Source organism: Ranitomeya imitator, chromosome 7, assembly GCF_032444005.1.
Source record: "Ranitomeya imitator isolate aRanImi1 chromosome 7, aRanImi1.pri, whole genome shotgun sequence".
Lineage (NCBI taxonomy): Eukaryota > Metazoa > Chordata > Amphibia > Anura > Dendrobatidae > Ranitomeya > Ranitomeya imitator.
In genome coordinates, this window is record NC_091288.1 from 5,441,124 (window position 1) to 5,462,312 (window position 21,189).

General features: G+C 54.0%; 1 protein-coding gene across 5 annotated transcripts in view; it reads right to left on the minus strand.

Annotated features, from left to right (window-relative positions):
* The window catches only part of KALRN (kalirin RhoGEF kinase), a 424,214-nt gene that overhangs the window by 177,613 nt on the left and 225,412 nt on the right, over positions 1-21,189 (minus strand). For 2 of the 5 annotated variants that reach the window (XM_069732606.1, XM_069732607.1), the window contains exon 34: positions 228-474. In XM_069732606.1, the coding sequence (XP_069588707.1) occupies positions 228-474 (247 nt within the window). Of the gene's footprint in view, positions 1-227; positions 475-9,648; positions 9,833-21,189 lie in introns of those variants that run through there. The other 3 variants (XM_069732608.1, XM_069732612.1, XM_069732613.1) reach the window with 3 other exon arrangements.

Genomic DNA, 21,189 nt, shown 5'->3' on the forward strand with positions numbered 1-21,189 from the left:
TGCTCATGTTTAATGTATTTGTCTATATTTGCCCCGTATTCACATGTAAAGCGCCATGGAATAAATGGCGCTATAAAAATGTATAATAATAATAATAATCTACTGGACAACACACAGAAAACGTCCAACATCAGAAGACAATCCTAGGAACGCAAGGGGGGTCCCAGAGACCGTCCCCAGGCTGTGGACCCCAGCATTCAGATTACAGGTGAATGTCTCCATCTTACCTTTTCCTGGGGGGAAGAAACACTCCATCTCCACACTGCTGCGTGAATGTGAGACGCAGAGGGCGCTGCTGGGGACCAGTCCTTCCTGCGGGGGGCTCCTGTCTGTGGTGCGCACCAGGTACCATCCAGGCCGTTCACTCGGCTTCTCCAGCAGCTCCACCGTCTGCCCGACCTGGACACTCAGCTCATTGCTGTGAATGGCGATGAAGTCCTGCAGCACCGACGTCAGCTCACAGCCGCCCGACAACTGCAAGAGAGGAAAGCGGGTCACCCCGAGACATGGAATGTGTACAGGGGGCTACGGGGCCGAGTAACGGGGGTCTGCACCACAGCACACTGTATATGGCGAGCATGGAGGCTCAGTGGCTACCACTAATATATACGGCAGTATGGTGGCTCAGTGGTTAGTACTGTACTGTATATAGGGTGGCATGGTGGCTCAGTGGTTAGTACTGTACTGTATATAGGGTGGCATGGTGGCTCAGTGGTTAGTACTGTACTGTATATAGGGTGGCATGGTGACTCAGTGGTTAGCACTGTACTGTATATAGGGTGGCATGGTGGCTCAGTGGTCAGCACTGTACTGTATATAGGATGGCATGGTGGCTCAGTGGTCAGCACTGTACTGTATATAGGATGGCATGGTGGCTCAGTGGTTAGTACTGTACTGTATATAGGGTGGCATGGTGGCTCAGTGGTTAGTACTGTACTGTATATAGGGTGGCATGGTGACTCAGTGGTCAGCACTGTACTGTATATAGGGTGGCATGGTGGCTCAGAGGCTACCACTTAATATACATAGGGTAGCAGGCTGGCTCAGCAGTTACCATTAATATATATATATATTAATGGTGACCACTGAGTCACCATGCTGCCTTATATATAAGACAATGCCGACTACTGAGCCATCATTCCGTAGCAGGAGCAACAGCGCCCGTCCACCAGCAGCAGCAGCTAGGGCGCAGCCTGAGAGACAGTCATCGCCGGCCACCGTTCACATCACAGATACGAGGCCTCATGTAATGGCGGGACCCCCGCATGGCGAGACAGACACCCGAGCGCAGCAGCGCCATCTACAGAGCTGTAAACTTCCAGACAAAATGATCCGAGTGGGAGCAAAGCGGCCGGAAAGAAAAAAAAGTCACAAATCAGAGGCACAAAAAACAAAGCAGAACGAGAAAAACAAAAGAAAAAGATCCACAACACTAAAGAAACAATGTCGTCCCACCAGTTCCCCAACAAAAAAGAGATTTATTGCTTCTGCTACTGAGAGCACAAACCCAGAGAAGACGCCAAAAACGGGCAACAGCGGCGCTGCCAGAAAACACCGGTCTTGGGGCAACAACGGAGCGCGGCTGTGATCTATCGAGCGCTCAAACCCAGCGTAGACACCAAAAACTGGCAACAGCGGCCTTGCCAGAAAACACCGGCCTCGGGGCAACGGAGCGCGGCTGTGATCTATCGAGCACCAAAAACCAGCGAAGACACAGAAAACTGGCAACAGCAGCGCTGACAGAAAACACCGGCCTCGGAGCAAAAACGGAGCGCGGCTGTGATCTATCGAGCGCCCAAACCCAGAGAAGACACTGAAAACTGGCTGTCACGGATCCCTTCTCCGTGGTGTCACTTATTCGTCACGTGCCTGCTCTCACACGTGACTTGGGGTTGTGCCTGCAAGGGTTAATCTATCTCCCCACTCTCAGTCCAGCATTCAACCTCTGTCCTATGCTGTAATGGGAGCATAAATCACACACCGACCCAGGCCACACACCCGCTCATACACGCTGCCAGCGCTCATCAAATACACGGGCGATGAGTCCCAGAAATAATACTACTAATAAAAACATGTTTATCACTCATAAGGCTCACACACCTCTAGGTTATGGATTCTTTTAGAACATTCAAGGTTCAACTTGTTAAAGTTTTATACTTTAATAACAAAAGGTTCACTGCTTACAATGAGAAAAAGGTATAAAAATATGATAATAAAAAGACATACAACTTATGCAAAACAGTGTCAAAATAAACAGGAGAAAACTTACAGAAATCATCTAACTGGTAGTTGCTTTCTGCTCCCTGAGAGAAGGAAGAATGTAGATTGGATCACATCAGCTTCTCAGGCTGCCCCCATCATGTGAACACAATTCTGCAGCCTAAATTTATAATTTTGATCTGAGGTCAGGTTTCTAGACCGGCTTCCCAGCCACGGCCGCTCTACTAATGAATATATATTATTTTCCTCTGGAGACACTTGTGAGGTGGTTCCCAGGGATAGCTACCCTTAGGCCGCAATTAGCATCTCCCCTCCAAGCACTAGGGGGTGTCAAGCGTTCCTTTCTTCTCGGCCTTAGCCAGACCTCCTGCTGGGATATGGAGACAGAATTTCTACTAGTCCCAAGGAAGTACCTATTAACATCTAGGTGCAACTTGCATTCAGGACAGATGTTACATTATCACTAGTCACACATATAACCCTAGACATATGTCCCTACACACATATAGATATATATATGTACACATATTTCACCACACTGGCAACAGCGGCGCTGCCCGAATACGTCGACCTCGGGGCAACAACGGAGTGTGGCTGTGATTTATTGAGCACCCAAACCCAGAGAAGACACCGAAAACTGGCAACAGCGGCGCTGCCAGAAAACACCGGCCTCGGGGCAACAACAGAGCGCGGTTGTGATCTATCGAGTGCCCAAATCCAGAGAAGACACCAAACACTGGTAACCGCAGCGCTGCCCGAATACGCCGGCCTCGGGGCAACAACGGAGCGCGGCTGTGATCTATTGAGCGCCCAAACCCAGAGAAGACACCGAAAACTGGTAACCGCAGCGCTGCCCGAATACGCCGGCCTCGGAGCATGGCTGTGATCTATCGAGCGCCAGATCTCCAGGTTGTTCTGTAACTCGATCACTGGATCTGGGACATCGATGATCCACACATTAAATATCATCGTCCGTGTTTAGGATGAGGCACCGGCAGCCTGGCGGAGACCCAGAGAAGTCTGCAAGGGCCTCAAGAGAGGAGGCCGAAGAGAGACATCCACAGGGGCCACAAAAGAGGAGGCCGCAGAAACGTCCACAGGGGCCACAAGGGAGGAGGCCGCAGATTGGAGGCTGAAGAGAGATGTCCAGAGGGGCCACAAGAGAGAAGGCCGCAGAGAGACATCCAGAAGGGCCACAAGAGAGGCCACAGACAGGAGGCCGCAGAGAGATGTCCAGAGGGGCCACAAGAGAGTAGGCCGCAGAGAGACATCCACAGAGGCCACAAGAGAGGAGGCTGCAGAGAGACATCCAGATGGGCCACAAGGGAAGAGGCAACAGAGACACGTCCACAGGAGTTGCCGAGAGGACGCCGAAGAGAGATGTCCACAGGGGTCACAAGAGAGGACGCAGAGAGACGTTCACAGTGGCCACATGGGAGGAGGCCGCAGAGAGACGTCCACAGTGGCCACAAAAGGGTGCAGCCGATGATCTCCAGGGGAGGGGAAGGTGCAGCCGTTGATCTCCGGTGGGGGGAGGAATGGGGGGGGTTGCGGCGCAGCTGATGGATCGAATGATAGTGCAATCTCAGACTTTAACCCCTTATCAGCAGAGTCCTGACCCTTGGATGCCATATAAACATGTATACAGCACATGGCCTCCTGCTAGTGATGGTCCTGCCTGGAGGACACCGCAGTCTATTCTCTGTTATCAGCCACTTTACACAGCGTGATATGAAACGTTACACAGTTTTCTACACGATTTTATGTTCCATTTTTACCATTTTCAAAATTTCTGCTTTCTGTCAGTAACCAAATGGATTTTAGCAACTTCTGATAAAAGCCACAAGCTGGAAACCTGTGGTCATCCTTCTCACAGCTGAGGGTTTGTCACAGCCTGGGCTGCAGCTGAGGTTGTACAGCAGGAGCCGCACACGGTGAGAGATCAGGCGCCCTCGCCCCAGACTCTGCGAGGAAAGGCGTCACCCGATCCCCGATCCTGCATGGACTTTACCCTCACACTGAAGACACAATCCATTAACCCCTGCAGAGCCAGAACCTCACTGCAGGCGCCCGCTCTGTCCAGGGTTGGAGGGAATCTGTCCCCACATGTGGATCTGCTCCTGTGGGCGGAAGGTCATAGACGGCTGAGGACGGCTATCCCTGGAGGTCTCCGGTCAGACGCTGCGCGTGGAGAAGTCATCTATCACTTTATGTAAATGAGGTCAAACAGGCTATGGGCGGGGCACTGCCCGGAAGATAACCAGTGTTACCAGTGTGATGATTACCAGTGTGATGATTACCAGTGTTACCAGTGTGATGACTACCAGTGTTACCAGTGTGATGATTACCAGTGTTACTAGTGTGATGATTACCAGTGTTACCAGTGTGATGATTACAAGTGTTACCAGTGTGATGATTACCAGTGTGATGATTACCAGTGTGATGATTACCAGTGTTACCAGTGTGATGATTACCAGTGTTACCAGTGTGATGATTACCAGTGTTACCAGTGTGATGATTACCAGTGTTACCAGTGTGATGACTACCAGTGTTACCAGTGTGATGACTACCAGTGTTACCAGTGTGATGATTACCAGTGTTACCAGTGTGATGATTACCAGTGTTACCAGTGTGATGATTACCAGTGTGATGATTACCAGTGTGATGATTACCAGTGATACCAGTGTGATGATTACCAGTGTTACCAGTGTGATGATTACCAGTGTGATGATTACCAGTGTGATGATTACCAGTGTTACCAGTGTGATGATTACCAGTGTTACCAGTGTGATGACTACCAGTGTTACCAGTGTGATGACTACCAGTGTTACCAGTGTGATGACTACCAGTGTGATGATTACCAGTGTGATGATTACCAGTGTGATGATTACCAGTGTGATGATTACCAGTGTGATGATTACCAGTGTGATGATTACCAGTGTGATGATTACCAGTGTGATGATTACCAGTGTTATCAGTGTGATGATTACCAGTGTTACCAGTGTGATGATTACCAGTGTTACCAGTGTGATGATTACCAGTGTTACCAGTGTGATGATTACCAGCGAGACAAGTAACTAATAAAGCTTTAATCACACTAACTTACTAATGATCACGAGCAGCGATACGACCTGGCCGTGATCGTTGGTAAGTCGTTGTGTGGTCACACAGACAGATCTCTCCAGCGACCAACGATCAGGGGAAAGACTTCAGCATCGTTGAAATTGTCTTCAACGATGCCGAAGTTCCCGGGTAACCAGGGTAAACATAGGGTTACTAAGTGCAGGGCCGCGCTTAGTAACCCGATATTTACCCTGGTTACCAGTGTAAAAGTAAAAAAACAAAACACTACATACTCACATTCTGATGTCTGTCACGTCCCCCGCCGGCGTCCACAGGGTTAAAACTGCTGCTAATGCACGCGCTGCTGCCGAGAGCTTCCCTGCACTGACTGTCAGCGCCGGCAGTAACAGCGTGTGCAGCTGTGTCAGGTATCATCACACATCGCTCCACAGGGAGAGCAGAGAGCGGCCATCACACATCCCACTGGTAATCATCACACTGGTAATCATCACACTGGCAACACTGGTAATCATCACACTGGTAATCATCACACTGGTAATCATCACACTGGCAACACTGGTAATCATCACACTGGTAATCATCACACTGGCAACACTGGTAATCATCACGCTGGCAACACTGGTAATCATCACGCTGGTAACATTGGTAATCATCACACATCACACTGGTAATCAGAGTTATCTTCCAGGCAGTGCCCCGCCAATAGCCTGTTAGAGCTCATTTACATAAAGTGATGAGATTATTTGTCCACGCGCAGCGTCTGACAGGAGACCTCCGGGGAAAGCCGTCCTCAGCCGTCTATCACCTGTCCGCCCACAGGAGCAGATCCAGAGGTGACGTGGGGCGAGGACTTCACCGGACAACTGCATCCTTCATCTCTAACACCTGGGAGAGGCGGGAGAAGAACCGGGACCGGAGGATACGGCCATCCGCAGCAACTATAGGGGGAAGAGGACGGCAGAGGGACAGCAGACGGCAGAGGGGCAGCGGACGGCAGAGGGACAGCGGACGGCAGAGGGGCACAGGACGGCAGAGGGACAGCGGACGGCAGAGGGGCACAGGACGGCAGAGGGGCAGCAGACAGAGCAGGGCAGAGGGGCAGCCGACAGCTCGGGGCAGCGGACGGCAGAGGGGCAGCGGACGGCAGAGGGGCAGCGGACGGCAGAGGGACAGCGGACGGCAGAGGGACAGCGGACGGCAGAGGGACAGCAGACAGAGCAGGGCAGAGGGGCAGCGGACGGCAGAGGGGCAGCGGACGCCAGAGGGGCAGCGGACGGCAGAGGGGAAGCGGACGGCAGAGGGGAAGCGGACGGCAGAGGGGAAGCGGACGGCAGAGGGGCAGCGGACGGCAGAGGGGCAGCGGACGGCAGAGGGGCAGCGGACGGCAGAGGGACAGCGGACGGCAGAGGGGCAGCGGACGGCAGAGGGGCACAGGACAGCAGAGGGGCAGCAGACAGAGCAGGGCAGAGGGGCAGCCGACAGCTCGGGGCAGCGGACGGCAGAGGGGCAGCGGACGGCAGAGGACAGCAGAGGGGCAAAGGACGGCAGAGGGGCAGAGGACGGCAGCGGACGACAGAGGGGCAGCGGACAGAGCAGGGCAGAGGGGCAGCCGACAGCTCGGGGCAGCGGACGGCAGAGGGGCAGCGGACGGCAGAGGACAGCAGAGGGGCAGCGGACGGCAGAGGGGCACAGGACGGCAGAGGGGCACAGGACGGCAGAGGACGGCAGAGGGGCAGAGGACGGCAGAGGGGCAGCGGACGGCAGAGGGACAGCGGACGGCAGAGGGACGGCAGAGGGACAGCGGACGGCAGAGGACGGCAGAGGGGCAGAGGACGGCAGAGGGGCACAGGACGGCAGAGGGGCACAGGACGGCAGAGGGGCACAGGACGGCAGAGGGGCACAGGACGGCAGAGGGGCAGCGGACGGCAGAGGGGCAGCGGACGGCAGAGGGACAGCGGACGGCAGAGGGACAGCGGACGGCAGAGGGACAGCGGACGGCAGAGGGGCACAGGACGGCAGAGGGGCACAGGACGGCAGAGGGGCACAGGACGGCAGAGGACAGCAGAGGAGCAGAGGACGGCAGAGGGGCACAGGACGGCAGAGGACGGCAGAGGGGCAGCGGACGGCAGAGGGACAGCGGACGGCAGAGGGACAGCGGACGGCAGAGGGGCACAGGACGGCAGAGGGGCAGCAGACAGAGCAGGGCAGAGGGGCAGCCGACAGCTCGGGGCAGCGGACGGTAGAGGGGCAGCGGACGGCAGAGGGGCAGCGGACGGCAGAGGGGCAGCGGACGGCAGAGGGGCAGCGGACGGCAGAGGACGGCAGAGGGGCACAGGACGGCAGAGGGGCACAGGACGGCAGAGGGGCAGCCGACAGCTCAGGGCAGCGGACGGCAGAGGGGCAGCGGACGGCAGAGGGGCAGCGGACGGCAGAGGGGCAGCGGACGGCAGAGGGGCAGCGGACAGAGCAGGGCAGAAGGGCAGCGGACGTAAGAGAGGCAGCGGATGCCGCAGGGCAGAGGTGCAGTGGATGGGGCAGGGCAGAAGGGCAGCGGACGGCGCAGGGCAGAGTGGCAGCGGGCGGCAGAGGGGCAGCGGATGGCGCAAGGAAAATGGGCATTGGACCACATTGAAAACTGTACCTGTCATTTGTGCTTTAAGAGTGAATCCAGGGTCTCCACAGGAGGGCACATTGCTATGGCTGGACCCGAGACCCTCATTGGTAGTGTAAGCCTGAAGGAATTATACAAGCCCAGGTGTCATGTGTTACTCGCTTTAATTTCATGGTGTGGGGGAGGGGCGGATGAGCATTGTGCCCTGTAGTATGAACCAGCACCAGAAGAGGGGAAGGTAACTTGATTTTGCCCCCTGTGCAATGTGTGACCCAGCAGGAGACCCCTAGAGTCCAGGGACACAATGAAGGCATTGTGTATGGAGCCTGAAGGGGTTAATCAGTGGCCCGGATGGCAGCTCTTGGCTGGGTGTAGATGGCACCAGACTCCCAGGAAATAGGAGCAGAGTGATCACTTCTGGAGCCAGGGTTGCACTGCCATGTAAAACACAGGACCAGAGCACAGCCGGTGACCCCAACAGCCCCAGCACTGTGCCCCCCAGCACTGCAGCCCCCAGCACTGCCACCTGCAGCCCCCAGCACTGCAGCCCCCCGCACTGTCACCTGCTGCCCCCAGCACTGCCACCTGCGGCCCCCAGCACTGCAGCCCCCCGCACTGTCACCTGCAGCCCCCAGCACTGCAGCCCCCCGCACTGTCACCTGCTGCCCCCAGCACTGCCACCTGCGGCCCCCAGCACTGCAGCCCCCAGCACTGCAGCCCCCCGCACTGTCACCTGCTGCCCCCAGCACTGCCACCTGCGGCCCCCAGCACTGCCACCTGCGGCCCCCAGCACTGCAGCCCCGAGCACTGTCACCTGCAGCCCCCAGCACTGCAGCCCCGAGCACTGCAGCCCCGAGCACTGTCACCTGCAGCCCCCAGCACTGCAGCCCCCAGCACTGCAGCCCCCCGCACTGTCACCTGCTGCCCCCAGCACTGCCACCTGCGGCCTCCAGCACTGCAGCCCCGAGCACTGTCACCTGTAGCCCCCAGCACTGCAGCCCCCAGCACTGCAGCCCCCAGCACTGTCACCTGCAGCCCCCAGCACTGCAGCCCCCAGCACTGTCACCTGCAGCCCCCAGCACTGCAGCCCCCAGCACTGTCACCTGCAGCCCCCAGCACTGCAGCCCCCAGCACTGTCATCTGCAGCCCCCAGCACTGCAGCCCCCAGCACTGCAGCCCCCAGCACTGTCACCTGCGGCCCCCAGCACTGTCACCTGCGGCCCCCAGCACTGCAGCCCCCAGCACTGTCACCTGCGGCCCCCAGCACTGTCACCTGCGGCCCCCAGCACTGTCACCTGCGGCCCCCAGCACTGTCACCTGCGGCCCCCAGCACTGTCACCTGCGGCCCCCAGCACTGTCACCTGCGGCCCCCAGCACTGTCACCTGCGGCCCCCAGCACTGTAGCCCCCAGCACTGTAGCCCCCAGCACTGTCACCTGCGGCCCCCAGCACTGTCACCTGCAGCCCCCAGCACTGTCACCTGCAGCCCCCAGCACTGTCACCTGCGGCCCCCAGCACTGCAGCCCCCAGCACTGTCACCTGCAGCCCCCAGCACTGTCACCTGCGGCCCCCAGCACTGTCACCTGCGGCCCCCAGCACTGTCACCTGCGGCCCCCAGCACTGTCACCTACAGCACTCCGCGCACTCAGCCCAGTAACAACCTGCGCCCAGAACATCTCTACAACCCCCCAGACATGAACGTGCTGCAGAGCATTGCACCAGCCTTCTACTCACAGCTGACGCCCGCCTGGTCTGCTTCATGTTCAGCCACTTCTTCATGGTGACCCTCCGCCCGGAGACTGCAGGCACAGCAGGGCGGGTGTAGCAGTGTGAGGGTGCAGCTGCAGTGTCTGCACACTGTGACACCAGGGGGCGGCACGGCCCGCAGCACAATCACATGTGTGTCAGGAACGTCTTGTGATTAGCAGAGACTGCGGCGGAGGAAGAAGACGGCGGCGGCAAAGTACAGAGCTGCGGGCGGCAGAGGATACGGCATGGACTCCACACACAGACCGATGGGAGGACGCAACACACGGGAAGCGAGCAGACACTGAACACCAGCACAGAGACCGAGGGGCAGCACGGTGGCTCAGTGGTTAGCACTGTATGGTGGCTCAGTGGTTAGCACTGCATGGTGGCTCAGTAGTTAGCACTGTACGATGGCTCAGTGGTTAGCACTGTACGGTGGCTCAGTGGTTAGCACTGTATGGTGGCTCAGTGGTTAGCACTGTATGGTGGCTCAGTGGTTAGCACTGTATGGTGGCTCAGTGGTTAGCACTGCATGGTGGCTCAGTAGTTAGCACTGTACGGTGGCTCAGTGGTTAGCACTGTATGATGGCTCAGTGGTTAGCACTGTATGGTGGCTCAGTGGTTAGCACTGTACGGTGGCTCAGTGGTTAGCACTGTACGGTGGCTCAGTGGTTAGCACTGTACGGTGGCTCAGTGGTTAGCACTGTATGGTGGCTCAGTGGTTAGCACTGTATGGTGGCTCAGTGGTTAGCACTGTATGGTGGCTCAGTGGTTAGCACTGTATGGTGGCTCAGTGGTTAGCACTGTACGGTGGCTCAGTGGTTAGCACTGTACGGTGGCTCAGTGGTTAGCACTGTATGATGGCTCAGTGGTTAGCACTGTATGGTGGCTCAGTGGTTAGCACTGTACGGTGGCTCAGTGGTTAGCACTGTATGGTGGCTCAGTGGTTAGCACTGTATGGTGGCTCAGTGGTTAGCACTGTATGGTGGCTCAGTGGTTAGCACTGTATGATGGCTCAGTGGTTAGCACTGTATGGTGGCTCAGTGGTTAGCACTGTACGGTGGCTCAGTGGTTAGCACTGTATGGTGGCTCAGTGGTTAGCACTGTACGGTGGCTCAGTGGTTAGCACTGTATGATGGCTCAGTGGTTAGCACTGTATGGTGGCTCAGTGGTTAGCACTGTATGGTGGCTCAGTGGTTAGCACTGCAGTGCTGCAGTCCAGGGTTCTAATCCCAACAAGAACACATGTAAGGAGTTTGTATGTTCTCTCCGTGTTTGCGTGGGTTTCCTCCGGGTTCTCCGGTTTCCTCCCACATTCCAAAGACTGATAGGGAATGTAGATTGTGAGCCCCAATGGGGACAGCGATGATAATGTGTGCAAAAACTGTAAAGCGCTGCGGAATATGTTAGCGATATATATAAAAATAAAGATTATTATTATTATCTACACTTTGCTGCACCCCCTGAACTCATGAACCAGGAAGCCCTGGATAAGCAGAGCTGAAACACCCCCCCAGATAGAGAGGGGGGATTGTGGGGCGCAGTTGCGTCATCGGGTCCCCAGACTCCAGTGCTGGCGATGGACCACAATGTCCGTACTCCGCCCTCCAGCACTACAGATGCCACCCAGTAGGACACATTCAAAACCATTTTCAATATTTTTCCTCGTTCCCCCTTGAAGAAAATATTTGTTTTCATTTAGAGGCTGAAAACCTGATAATTAGCCCAGCTGTGCGGGCGTTACAATGTATCAGTGCAGGCAAGAGAGACCTTAAAGGGGACTTGTCCCTAATTTACTAGTGTGTGAACCAATGTCACCATTAATGCGCAGTCGCCAGGAAACGTCATTCCGGATCCTTTTTTCTGGAACCTATTAGCCAGAATGATGTTTCCCGGGCGCAGTAATGTTTTGTGCTCTGCCCGCAGTGAGACAGAGCAAGGTGCGCGAGTCCATGATGCCAAGTGCAGGCGCCTCATCCACATCAAGGACAGAGGACGGGGGGACGGTGGGGGCAGGCGGCACAGATGTTGCGGAAATGACGCCCAACGGATCAGACGAAAAGCGATAAAATGCAGCAGAGGGAAAATAAAACGGTATTATTTGTAGTTTACAGAAGTCAGAAGACAACGGACACATTTGTATAATACCGTACAGGCGCTCACAAAGGCGGGGGCATTGGTTCACACACTAAAAACAGGTGACAGGTTCCCTTTAAAAGGGAATCCATCAGTGATCGTCCCCCGAAACGTCTATATGACCGCAGGCCATATGCCACCTTTTTCTTAAGCTAGACGGTGAAACGCGCGTCGGGGCGCGGAGGGTCACCCGCCGGCATAGGTTTTCATTACGGCCATTACGGAGGTAAGGTGATGCGGATACTTTGACTATAATTCTTGGGAATAAGTTCAGCTGCACTTTCACCTTAGTGCACTTTCACTTTAGTGATCTAGGACTTGGGCATTTTTTGGTCTATTATGTGCAATGATTTTGTATAAATATGTAGCAATGAGTGATTAATATGTATATTACTTGGTAAATAATGTACAAGTTATGTGCAATCATGTTGTACAAATATGCAGTAATGAGTTAATAAGGCGATGCTATTTAGCACCTGAATTATTTATTTAGACTTTTATGCATTTAAGTCTAACAAGAGAGGGAGACAGGGGCGCCCCAGGCCCCAGGAAGGAGAGCCCAGGAACATCCTGGGGGGAGACGAGCTCCGGCGAGTCCACGAGTACCTTCTCCTCCCGAGTGGTCGCCATGCTACGTGAGTACGAGGACGCCAGCAAAGCACTGACCGGGCTGAAGGAGAAGCTGCGGGAGGCTCGGGTCCTGAACACCCGAGCCTCTAACAAAGAGAAACCCGCGACCTCCCAGAGGTTCAGAGCCCTCAGAGATGAGATGGTCCGGTTAGTGCTCCTCCGGGAGGGGATTGAGAAAAGCGCAGGTCCCTTCCTGGAGAGGTTTAAGAACCAGCGGCGGTTCTCAGAAATGAAGGGGTTAAATACCTCAGGAGAGTCGCCAGCCGGCGTCCTAAGCGACGAGGAGGAGGACGACGTGGCTGTGACTGGAGTCCTACAAGCTGGAACCAGCCGGGAGAGTGAGTCGCAGATCCGACAACAGGGGAGCGGCCTCCCGGCACGGCAGAGGACTCCGACAGCACAGGCTGGAGTGTCAGCGGAGGAAGAGGAGGAGGGCGGTCTGCTAGAGGAGGAAGAGGAGGAGGGCGGTCTGCTACAGGAGGAAGATGAGGAGGGTGGTCTGCTAGAGGAGGAAGAGGAGGAGGGTGGTCTGCTAGAGGAGGAAGAGGAGGAGGGCGGTCTGCTAGAGGAGGAAGAGGAGGAGGGCGGTCTGCTAGAGGAGGAAGAGGAGGAGGGCGGTCTGCTAGTGGAGGAAGAGGAGGAGGGTGGTATGCTAGAGGAGGAAGAGGAGGAGGGCGGTCTGCTAGAGGAGGAAGATGAGGAGGGTGGTATGCTAGAGGAGGAAGATGAGGAGGGCGGTCTGCTACAGGAGGAAGATGAGGAGGGTGGTCTGCTAGAGGAGGAAGATGAGGAGGGCGGTCTGCTAGAGGAGGAAGAGGAGGAGGGTGGTCTGCTAGGGGAGGAAGAGGAGGAGGGTGGTCTGCTAGAGGAGATCCGACAGCTGGAGTCTCCAGTGAACCTGGACCGCTTTTCCTTTGGTGAGGACGAGCCAGCAGAGGAATCCAAGAAGAGGAAGAAGACGACGAAGGAGACCGCACGGGAGGTGGTGGGTTACAAATATGTACTGATGGATGATGTTACACCTACCGCCTCCTGTGTAAACCCCACCAAACCTAAAGGCACGGGCTCTGCAGTGGGTCCGGGGCATAGGCAAGGTGGGGAGAGGAGGAGGACGTCCGGCGGTGCTGCCGTCAGTGCGGGGAACAGTGCAGGGGGCGAGGCTGTGGAGGTACTCATGGCGCCGGACATAGGGGACCCCGAGGAGTTTCCCTCCCTGCCCTCTGCGGCTAAGCCGGTTCTCACCGGGGCTGAGGGGGATGTCCACGCCGTTGCGATAGGGGGACGGTGTGGGCAGACTCCATCCCTGCTCACTACGGCTGAGCCGGCCGACGCCGGGACTGTGGGGGGCAGGTCTGAGAAACATGGTGCGGCGAAAGGGGGGCGCACTGTTGTGACAGGGGCGCAGTGCGCCTCAGTAGAGAAGAGGCATGCGGCTGCGACAGGGGAGCAGCGAGTCCAAAAAGCACAGAAAAGGCAGGAAAAATCATCTGCAGGGAACACTGGGCGCCCTGCAGTGACGGGAGGACAGAGTGCTCCAGCGCCCAAACGTGACACCAGAACCCCGAAGTCTGTGGGTGCGGAGCAGGCGGCGCCCCCCAACAAGCAGCAGGCCCAGAATAATAAAGTACAAACTGCTGCAGTAGGGGGGCAAGGTGCTCCAGAGACACAACACAGCACCAATCAAGGGAAAACGGGTGTGGTGCTGCACCCCTCCCCCGGTCCAGCAGGTGTGAGTGCAGAGAAGCCAGACACAAGTGAGGAAGGAATGGATGTGACTGTGGAAGGTGCAGAGAACACTGGGACAAATGGTGGTGACAATACTGGTATAAAAGTGACGGGAAGTGGTGGCAATGGTAAGGGGAATGGTGGGAGTAGTAGTGGAGTGAATGGTGGGAGTAGTGGTGGAGTGAATGGTGGGAGTAGTGGTGGAGTGAATGGTGGGAGTAGTGGTGGAGTAAATGATGGGAGTAGTGGTGGAGTGAATGATGGGAGTAGGGGTGGAGTAAATGATGGGAGTAGTGGTAGAGAGAATGATGGGAGTAGTAGTGGAGTGAATGATGGGAGTAGTGGTGGAGTGAATGATGGGAGTAGTGGTGGAGTGAATGATGGGAGTAGTGGTGGAGAGAATGATGGGAGTAGTAGTGGAGTGAATGGTGGGAGTAGTGGTGGAGTGAATGATGGGAGTAGTGGTGGAGTGAATGATGGGAGTAGTGATGTTGCAAATGATGGGAGTAGTGGTGGAGTGAATGGTGGGAGTAGTGGTGGAGTGAATGATGGGAGTAGTGATGTTGCAAATGATGGGAGTAGTGGTGGAGTGAATGATGGGAGTAGTGGTGGAGTGAATGGTGGGAGTAGTGGTGGAGTGAATGGTGGGAGTAGTGGTGGAGTGAATGATGGGAGTAGTGATGTTGCAAATGATGGGAGTAGTGGTGGAGTGAATGATGGGAGTAGTGGTGGAGTGAATGGTGGGAGTAGTGGTGGAGTGAATGGTGGGAGTAGTGGTGGAGTGAATGGTGGGAGTAGTGGTGGAGTGAATGATGGGAGTAGTGATGTTGCAAATGATGGGAGTAGTGGTGGAGTGAATGAGAAGAGCATTACTGGTGTTGGTGTAGGGGAAGCAGGTAGTGGTCCCGCTGCCCCCCCAGCGGTGGCGGGGGCTTCAGCCCCAAGCTATTCTGGAGCTGTCACTGCTGGGGGTAGTAGTGCGCCCTTGTCTGGTGACCCTGAGGATGGTGACTTGCAGCAGCGCTTCCCGGACGCCCTGAGGAGAGGGGAGAGTTCCATCAATGTAGAGGGGAGGGAGGTTGATCTGTCTTTCTGGATAGAGAGACACGGTCTTTCCGCCTTCCGAGATAGAGGGGCAGAGACTGTCTGGTCTCTGCCGACACCGGGGCAGAGGAGTAACCGTAGGAATGTGGCCCGTCTCCAGTGGGTAAACAAGGATGCCTGTCCTGATCGGTGGAAGGTTTCTGAGCTCCTGCTGGGGATGGGCTTCGCGGCATAGGACATCTTTGCCTTGATCCATCCCTATGGGACCTCCTACTTCGATGTCAGCTTCGTGAGACCGGAGGGCCTTGAGCTTTTCTGGTCTCGCCATGAGCTGGCTCGGGGTTGCCCCGAATGGCGGGGTTTCCTCGCTGTAGCAATATCCCGCCAGAACTCGGTCAGGAGGGTGACCGTTTTGACCAGTAACGAGTCACTTTCCTGTGTCGACATCTCCACCTGGGTTGGACGATACGGCGACATCGTCGGTATTCCCGAGAAGACCCTCGATGAGCATGGTATCTGGTCAGGAGCCTGGACCTTCATGGTGAAATTGAAGGTTTCAGGAAACACCGTTACCCATATCCCTTCCTCAACATTTTTGGGGAGGGACAGGATCTTGATTTTCTACCGGGGACAGCCTAAGGTCTGTCACAGGTGCGGCAGCCCCACACACTTCAGTGCGCAGTGTACCACCCAGAAATGCGCACTGTGTGGGGACCTCGGCCATCTCGCTGCGACCTGTGGCAGGATTAGGTGTAACCTGTGTGGTGACCTCTGTCACCCGTTCAGTCGCTGTCTGCGTTTTTTGCCAATGCGGTTCTGAAAGCGGCGAATATGGGACAGGCGAAAGCCGGGACTAATCTCGCCAGTGAAGGGACCAGCAGAGGAGGCAGGGAACCGGTGAGGAGCAGGCTGCCGCCATCCAATATCAGGCGGCAGGAGCAACGCCATGGGAACAGGGGGCAGGGAGTAATGACCCTAAACTCTGACCCGGGTGCTTCACTTGCAGCTGAGGATCCTAAAGACAGCGAATTGAGCGAGGAAGTCAAGAGACTTGAAAGGGAGGAGCAAAAGGACGCCATGTCTGCCCAGGAACCTTCATCCGGTGACAGTCTGGATGAGGGAGAGTGGGAGTGGTCACAGCAAAAGAAAAAGGGTAACAAGAAAACAACCAAGGATAAGAGGGGGTCCGGGCCTCGAGCCTCCTCCTTGGAGTGCGACCCCTCTGACTCCATAGCCCTGATCCAGGTGCCATTGGAAGGTCCAGCCGCCCCCCCTCTGGTGGATCTCTCTAACCGGTTCCGGCCCTCCAGGACTCCCCTCCAGATGGGGGCGATGGGGACCCGGGGCCGGAGGTTGCGGACAAGGATGTTGGGGCTCAGGATGTCGCTGGGTCTTCTTCTCAGGGGGCAAAAAAAAGCCTTCTGGGGGGAGGGGGAACTACCGACCTATCAACCATGCATAAAGCAAGGCGGGAGTGGAGGCACGGGCCCTCCTACTGGTCTTTTGCGGCCAAGCCGTATAGCGGGGTGGCGGTCCGTTTTAAGACCGCAGCGGTTGAATGTAGACGATTGATCGAGTTAGAAATGGGGAGATGCTTGATCCTAGATGTCTCCATGGGGGGGGACAGGAGCTTCGGCTCATTAACATCTACGGTCCCCAGTCCAAGTAGGACCGCAAGTGTCTCTTCATGAAGATCAAACCTTTCTTATTTTCGAGCCGGCAGGTGGTCTTTGGAGGGGATTTCAACAACGTCACGAGACCCTGTGATAGAGGAGGTTCCGGAGACCGGCTGGCTTACGATTGCGTCGCGCTAAATAGGATAGTAAGTGAGGCACGCCTGGTGGATGTCCACATCCGGCACAACACAGACCACGCGGGGTTCACCTTTTTTAGAGGTAGTCAGTGCAGGTCTAGGATAGACAGGTTTTATTTGAAGGAGGAGGCCATCTCCTCGCAGTTGTCGGTTGTGGAGGTGGAATTCTCCGATCACTGTTTGATTATGTTTTCTCTGAGCGTTACAGAGACTCCTCGGATGGGAAGAGGTTATTGGAAGCTGAATTAGTCACTCCTTGAGTAAGAAGCTGTAAGACGGTCCTTTGAGGAATTTCTTCAGAGCCAGGTACCGCTGCTGGGTCTAAGTAACACTAAGTCACAGTGGTGGGAGATGTTCAAGCATCGGGTGGCGAGATTCTTTCGGCAACTCTCGAACCTCAGAAGCCTGAACAGGGATCACCTGTTACAGAGCCTGCGGTGAAATATGTGCATATATATCTATATGTGTGTAGTGACATATGTCCAGGGTTATATGGTGACTAGTGATAATGTAACATCTGTCCTGAAGGCAAGTCGCACCTAGGTGTTAATAAGTACTTCCTTGGAACTAGTAGAATTTCTGTCTCCAGATCTCACCAGGAGGTCTGGCTAAGACCAAGAACAAAGGAACACTTGACACCTCTGAGGCGTTGGGAGGGAAGATGCTAAACTGCAGCCTGAGGTAATCTATCCCTGAGAACCTCTCCACAAGAGAAATTATATAGTCATTGGGGGCGCGGCCGTGGCCCAATCAAACAGGCAGCAGTTATGATATTGGCCTGAGGGGCCGGTCTAGAAACCTGACCTCAGACCAAAGTTATAAATTTCTGCAGACAGAGAATTGTGTTCACATGTGAGGGCAGCCTGAGAAGCTGATGTGTTCCACCTCCATTGACCCCCCTCAGGGAGCAGAAAGCAAACTATCAGTTAGATGATTTCTGTAAGTTTTCTCCGGTTTATTTTGACATTGTTTGCATAAGTTGTATGTCTTTTTATTATCGTATTTTTATACCTTTTTCTTAATGTAAGCATTGAACTTTTTGCTATTAAAGTATAAAACTTTAACAAGTTGAACCTTGAATGTTCTAAAGAATCCATAGCCAAAAGGTGTGTGAGCCTTATGAGTGATAGCCATATTTTTATTAGTATTATTAGTTCCAGGACTCATCGCCCGTGCATTCGGTGAGTGGTGGCAGCATGTATGAGCGGGTGTGTGGCCTGGGTCGGTGTGTGATTTATGCTCCCATCACAGCATAGGACAGAGGTTGAATGCTGGACTGATAGTGGGGGGATAGATTAACCCTTGCAGGCACAACCCCAAGTCACGTGTGAGAGCAGGCACGTGACGAATAAGTGACACCACGGAGAAGGGATCCGCAACAGAGCTTGAGGAAACTCAAGCATCTTGTCTCGACTGGGGGTAGCCGCGAGGAGATCTCCAGTGTGAAATCCTTGCTGAAGAGGTGTCAGTACGATAGGCAAGCATCTTTGGTTTTTGAGCGGGACTACGGAACGTACTACTCGCCCGACCCTTACAGAAGCTGCAAGATGTCAGTGAATAGTAAAATAGAAACCTAAGCAGCATCTATAGTAAAAGATAGAATGTTTAAAAATAATTAAAAAAAAAAAAAAATGGTTATACTCACCTGCAGACAGCCGATCTCCTCAGCGGCGTCCGTTCCTATAGATGGTGTGTGTGCAGGACCTTCGATGACGTCGCGATCACGCGACTAGTCACAAGACGGCGACGTCATCGCAGGTCCTTCACACAGAGCATCTATAGGAACGGAAGCGGCAGCGTGCACCGCTGAGAGGCGGGAAGACTCTGGGGCCATCAGTGGGTGAGTATATCACTATTTTTTATCTTAATTCTTTTTTTTTTTACCAATTATATGGTGCCCAGTCCGTGGAGGAGAGTCTCCTCTCCTCCACCCTGGGTACCAACCGCACATAATCTGCTTACTTCCCGCATTGTGTGCACAGCCCCATGCGTCACAGCCAGAGGACTCTGATGACGGAGCCACACCGGAACGAGGAGAGGTAAATATAGCACAGCGCTGCGCTCCCCCTCCCCGTATACTTACCTGCTCCTGGCGCGGTGCAGTCCCTGCTTCTCCCGGCGCTGCATATTCTTCCTGTACTGAGCGGTCACGGGTATCGCTCATTACAGTAATGAACATGAGGCTCCACCCCTATGGGAGGTGGAGCCGCATATTCATTACTGTAATGAGCGGTACCATGTGACCGCTCAGTACAGGAAGAATCTGCAGCGCTGGAAGAAGCAGGGACGTGCAGGGACTGCGCCAGGAGTAGGTAGGTATAATTACACAGCCCCCGCCCCCCCTCACCTGCCGACCCCCCAGGTATGACTCGAGTATAAGCCGAGAGGGGGACTTTCAGCCCCCAAAAATGGGCTGAAAATCTCGGCTTATACTCGAGTATATACGATAGATAAAAATGCTCCTACCAGAGCTTCTAATCTAAAGAGACATTTACAGCGCTTTCATCCAGAAGTACTGAAAGCAGTGGATGAGAAAGACTGTATCCAAACCAATGAACCAGTGCCCAGCTCTTCCAGCCAAACAAAGGAGCAGAGAACTTTGCAGCCATCAGTTGCAAGATATTTTGTCAGTGACAAAGTTACTGTGACAAAGACAGTAGATACATTTAAAAAACAGATCATAGAGCTTGTTGTAAAGGATAGTGTGCCGATTTCATTATGTGTCTGAATGGGGAAATGGCCCGCAAGCTTGGTGTTTCTCTGGAGAGAGAGAGTATTAGAAAATTAGTAATCGAAGAAGCTTTCAAACAAAAGGAAGAACTTAAAAACTCTCAAGGGACGCTTTCTGTTTCTTAAAATGGACGCCTGCACACGTCACAGAGGGAACTATTTTGCCATCAATGTCCGATTTGTTTGTGACAAAAATGAAATAGTTACCAAGACATTGGCAGTAAAAGACACCAAAGCTCATCACACCAGTGAGTTTCTCCAGGTCTTGGTGGAAAAGGTTCTGCAAGACTATGAACTTAAAAAAGAGCAAGTTCTTTCTGTCGTAACGGGACAATGCTTCAAATATGATAAGTTCTATTAAGCTAATGAATAAGAGTAATGATGGTGACCAGCAGCAAGAAGAACATTCTGGGTCCACAGACATAGAAATGTTAGAAATAGAGGAACACAGTATTGTAACTGAGGAGCAAACTGACGCTGCTTCAGATGAACAGCAACATGATAGTTTAGATGATCGTGTTGGAACTGTGTCAATACGTTCTTTCATTCATCACATGCGCTGTGTTGTGCATACGCTACAGCGGCTGTAAGAGACAGTCTGCAAGAAGGACATGCTGCTGCCCTGATTGGCAAGGTGAGGACATTGTCTACTGTTGCCAGAACCCCTAAAGTTGACTCCATTTTGAAGAGACGTGCTGGAAAAGGGGCAATTATTGATCAAGCCACACGATGGGGCAGAACTTACTTACTGATTCAGCGCTTGGTTGAACTGAAAACCTTTCTTGTAGACATGGCTAACCCTCAACTGACGCTAAATGAAAGTCAGTGGAATCAGGCGACTGAGCTGGAAAAATTGCTAGAGCACCCATTTACAGTGACTAAAAAATGACAAGCAGAGGACTTAACTCCAGGTATTTTCTTAAAGGAGTGGAAGAACCTGATGTTTCGCCTGTCCCAAAGAGGAGGGTTAATTGCAAGTGGCATTGCTACATCAATGAAACGGAGAGAGGAGCTACTATTACAAAATAACATTCACTGGCCGCTGTTTATGTAGACCCAATGCATCGGATTCTTCTAGATGATCAACAGCTAACTAAAGGAAAAGAATAGCAGTAAGGATGAAAGGGTTGCAGAACAGTCAGGAGGAACAAGAAGAATTTGGTCGTCCTGCCACATCTTCACCCTCATCAACTGATGAAGAATTTAATTTAGACAAATATTTGGATCACAAGGACCGTGCAAAGCGTTCCCGCATAGAAGAGTCATCCCCGTAAAGAACACAGCCAGGACATTTCAGCAGGATTGTTCATGTGCACTAAAAGAAATTCAGAAATTTGACCGTTCATCAAAAATAACAGCGCAACAAGCGATTCCTCTGAATCCGGACATTGTCAGATATGTTGCCGAGTGGTCACTGCTTTGCCACCAACACAAGTTACTGTAGAGAG